Source organism: Belonocnema kinseyi, chromosome 5 (genome assembly GCF_010883055.1).
Source record: "Belonocnema kinseyi isolate 2016_QV_RU_SX_M_011 chromosome 5, B_treatae_v1, whole genome shotgun sequence".
Taxonomy (NCBI): Eukaryota; Metazoa; Arthropoda; class Insecta; order Hymenoptera; family Cynipidae; genus Belonocnema; species Belonocnema kinseyi.
Genome location: NC_046661.1, coordinates 52305258 through 52310001, shown reverse-complemented (window position 1 = coordinate 52310001; position 4744 = coordinate 52305258). Strand labels below are relative to the sequence as shown.

The window sequence follows — 4744 nt, the reverse complement described above, 5'->3', positions numbered from 1 at the left end:
TTTTTTTTAATATGCGACATTTCAACTGACGTAGCGCATACTCTTATCTCTTATCTACTAATCTCGAAAAAGATAAACGTGTTTTGTCGTTTTCATTTCTCATTTCAGATTCAAAAACTTCAAAAAATTTGCCAATTAATTTAAGTGGTTAAAAAACTTTATCCATTGATGCAGATTCTTCAAGTAAATGATAAAAAAAACGCCCCGTGCTCTTTAAAAAAAACTTAACCTTTTCAGTTACATTACTAGTAAACTTAAATTTTATTCCGGTAAGAGAAAAGTCTTAAAACCCCCCTTTTTTTAATTGGTTTATCAATCATTGGAAAAGGTTTGTAGTTATAGGACTATCATGCATCCCTTATCACAACGACAAAACATTAAACGTATAGTACTACTGTACTGTCACATTTTGAAAAATTGAGTCTACTAAAAAAATCGAAAAAATAGTACAAACTTTGAAAAGTATGATTTGCACATGTTTGCAAAAAAGGATTTTTAATAAACAATCTTAAAAACTTACAACTTTATTTATCATAAAATAATGTTTTTGCATACAAACAATTAATTGAGCTCGTTGTTGGCGAAATAGATGCGTTTCTACGACATCGACAAATTATTTGTATGATTTTCACAGAATTTCATTTTCCCCAGATGCAGAATCGGAAAATAGTGTGGAAATTTCTACTAAACGACCGCCCGGAAGGCCAAGGTTACTCAAAGCCAAAAAACCAGGTGAGTGAATAATAAATTAAATAATTTTATGGAAAATATAATTTGCTACTTAGCTCTTACATAAATGTTATATTAATTTTATATGAATGTTATCAAAATTACTTGGGCCTTAAGTAACTATTATGTCAGCGTTACTGGATTTATATTTAACAGTTACATCTCTGTTATATTATTTCCGTTTTTCGCTCCAATTAGTTAATTTAGATTTATTTTTGTTTGCAGCCGGAAGCCAAGGAAAGTTATGGGAATTCATCAGAGATCTACTACGGAATCGGAAAACATGCCCAAGTCTTATCTGTTGGGAAGACTACTCTCAGGCTAAATTTCGATTCGTCAGAAGTGATGAAGTTGCCAAACTCTGGGGCTCACGGAAAGGAAACACGAAAATGACTTACGAAAAACTCAGCAGAGCTATGAGGTGATTAATTAGTTTATGAAATAGCCTCAACTCTACTTTTTGAACACTAGTCGCAATATTATGGAAAAAGTATATGATTGTTACATAGATACCAGTGAGTCAAATTAAAGTGATACCAAATATGTATAAGTCTAAACCGACGGCAGTTGCCAGGTGCTGTTTCTCACTTTCTGTATATTGCGAGGGGCTGTGCACTGAGTAGTTCGGGAGTCAGGTAGCCGACTACTGCCAAACTACTTAACGAGACTTACGGACTACTACACAGCCTGCTGAAGGTACTAACTACTCCGTGACCACTGTCACGGAATACTTTAGACTTTGGGAAATCCCACCATGACCGAAAAACCGTCACTCGCCAGGGGCGACTGTCATTCGTCTCTTTTCGACTACAATATAAATAAGTGAGAGTGACCGAGAGAATAATAGAATACAGAATAATTGCAAAAGGAATTGTTATTTTTATAATATTTCACTTCAATTTTGAAAGTAGACGAGTATAATATTATATTCATAATAATAGATAAAAAAGGCAGATATTATATTCATAATAATAGGAAGAAAAATGCAGATAGTTTATTTTTAATTGAAAAGAACAAATAATGAAAAAGTGTATAAACACTTTTACACGGTTCCTTTGAAATGTGCTTGTTTTCGTGTCGACGTTCCGCGCTCCATGCCGCGTGACGTACGATATTCACAACGTTGAAGTTAGTCACAGATATGGATTTCAAAGTTGTGTAATCAATTAAAAAAAACTAAGAGTCATAGCAAAAAAGTAAAAACACCTCTGGATTCGTCTCGGAAATATCTCGATGTGCATTTTTTGTTTTTGTTGTAATCCCATTTTTTAAACAATTAGAGCATTTGTTGTTCAGCGTACGGTTGCTCCGTGTCTGTAGATATGGATTTCAAAGTAAAAAACTAAGAGTCATGTCAAAAAAGTAAAAACACCTCTGGATTTGTCTCAGAAAAGTCTCGTTGTGCATTTTTTGTTTTTCGTTCAAACAATTTTTTAAACAAATACGCCATTTGTTATATTTCTGCAATTGTTATAAACAAAGCATGCATCGAATCAGAAAATCAAGTGCACCATTGCATTCCGGTTTATAACAATTGTAGACTGATAACAAATGGCGTAATTATTTAACAAATTGTTTAAGCAAAAAAAAATGCACACCGAGATATTTCAGAGACGAATCCAGAGGTGTTTTTACTTTTTTGACATGACTCTTAGTTTTTTACTTTCAAATACATGTCTACGGACACGGAGCAATAGTGCGCTAAACAGCAAATGGTCTAATCGGTTAAAAACATGGGTTTACAAAAAAAATGCGTATCTAGATATGTTCGTGAGGAATGCAATGGTGCACTTGGTTTTTCGATCCGATGCATACTTTGTTTATAACAAATGGAGAAAGATAACAAATGGCGTAATTGTTTAACAAATTGTTTAAACAAAAAAAAATGTTCACCGAGATATTTCCGAGGCGAATCCAGAAGTGTTTTTACTTTTTTGATATGACTCTTAGTTTTTTAAAATTAATTACACAGCTTTGAAATGCGTACCTGTGGCTAACTTCAACGTCGTGAATATCGTACGTCGCGCGGCATGTAGCGCGGAACGTCAACACGAAAACACGCACAACTTTTGATGATATGCGAGTTCCCTAATTTGTTGTTACCAAAATCTTCGTAATTAAACGAGCTATCGTAATTAGTCAACTAAAGCATTGAAATCGATTGAGAAGTTAGAACGAATTCTATTTGTTTATAAAAATTGTTGCTAATTTAATCAATATTTATACAACAATGGTAAAATGATTTTTATTTTATAGAATGAACAGATTTAACGAAACATGCCAATAATTATGGCGATTGTTTGTACCGATCGGGAGAAAAAAATTAATTACTAGAACAATGCTGAAAAAATTAAATAACAATAACGACTCAAAAAATGAAAATTTTGCAAAAATGTTTTACGGCCATTTTATTTATGTAAAACGCTAACTTATCACGCATTCTCTAAGAAAAATCACAACCCATAAAAAAGTGGCCCATTTCACCAATTTTGACACTTAAGAAATAAAGTTTTTCAAGAAATCGAAGCAATATTGAAAATTATGGAGATTTTTGTAGCCATTTTTCCAAGGAACAATTTTACTTTCGTAAATTTTTTCATATCTAGCTTCCTTTTTAAAAAAAACTGGGAATTTTAATATTCTTGAAGTAATTTCAACAGAACTGTGTTTTAACGTTCTAAAGGTATATTTTTAAATTTTTAATTCATTTTTTCACTTATTTTGTCTTCCTATCCGCTTCCTTTTTACATTAATTAATGTTTAAAAAATCCAAAAGATTGAATGAAACTACCGAAAGCATTCTTGATTAAAGTTAAAACTTGATATGTGTGTTTTCGTGATTTTACCACAGCTGATATATTTTACAAGTTATGATCTCTTGCGCACGTCTCGGCGCGCATATCCAGACATGGGACCAGACTGCTGGGACGGCTGGGAACACTGCTCGGTTTCTTCTCGCGTTTCCCGAATATTTTTCCTAAGCGCTATGTAAATTAATCACATTTTGCTAAATTAGAACTTTTTTGAATTAACCTACAAAAAAAATGTGTGGGGACGTCCGTTAGTATGTTCGCTATCATTTCCCAAATTTTTAAGACAAAATATTTATTATTCTAGAAAAAAAGCCGGGGGACCCTACCGAAAAGAATCTTTGAGTATATACTAAAAATTCTTTAGGTCAAAGAAGCTCAGAGAAATTCTCCGCAGGCACTCAGGTAGATATTTTTAAAGGTCCAGGAAGCTCGTTTAAATGGTCTGAAGGCTTTAAAATATCCTTTCCGACATTGAAATAAGAATACGATCATAAATAACAAGCAGAGAGGCTATCTCAATAGAGTAGCCGAAACTCAAGGGTCCTTTGTTAAGCTTTTGGATTAAAATTTAGAAATAGATTTTTTTAAATCTCATAGTTAACAGCCTAAAACATAATAATTCGGAATCTACGGGTTTCGATGACTTCAGATATCTAACTTTTTTTTTAATGCTTAGAATTGAAATTAATAGAACGTTTCTCGTAAATGGAAGGAGCTACGCCAAAAAAGACAACATTTTTTAATTCAACTAGAAAATTTATAAATAAGTATAATAAGAAAATTCACCAACTGAAAAAAAGTGTGAAAAATTTGAAGAGAAATTTAAAAAGGGAGAGCGGATTAGCCACTACCAACTACTGTAAATAACTCTGCCCGCCCGGTACGTGACGAATACAAAAGGAACATTATATTACCGTCGCACCACTCTTAAGAGGACCACTAAAAGGATCTTGAAAAGGACCCAAATCTCTCAAACTATCTTCGAGACTATTTTGTTTCAAATCGACTTTGTTTATAGACTTAAATGGGCCAGGCTATTTCGCTAAAGAAAACTCAGAGATTTCTTTCGGTAGGGGAACCTACTAGGCAGTCTGATAAGTACCTGAAAATTCTAAGAGATGGCATTAGTATTCACTAATGTGAACCATTTTCGTCGAGCTTGATCCTTCAAATGACGCCTGTAAAAACTTCAGCCATTTATG

At 33.1% G+C, this 4744-nt stretch overlaps 1 protein-coding gene across 1 annotated transcript in view; it reads left to right on the top strand.

The window, feature by feature from the left end:
* Positions 1-1157, top strand: part of LOC117173649 (ETS homologous factor-like) — a 5935-nt gene extending 4778 nt beyond the window's left edge. The window contains exons 4-5 of the mRNA XM_033362289.1: positions 571-732; positions 955-1157. Of these exons, the coding sequence (XP_033218180.1) occupies positions 571-732; positions 955-1154 (362 nt within the window). The 3' untranslated portion in view covers positions 1155-1157. The remainder of the gene's footprint in view (positions 1-570; positions 733-954) is intronic.
* The last annotated feature ends 3587 nt before the right edge of the window (positions 1158-4744 follow it).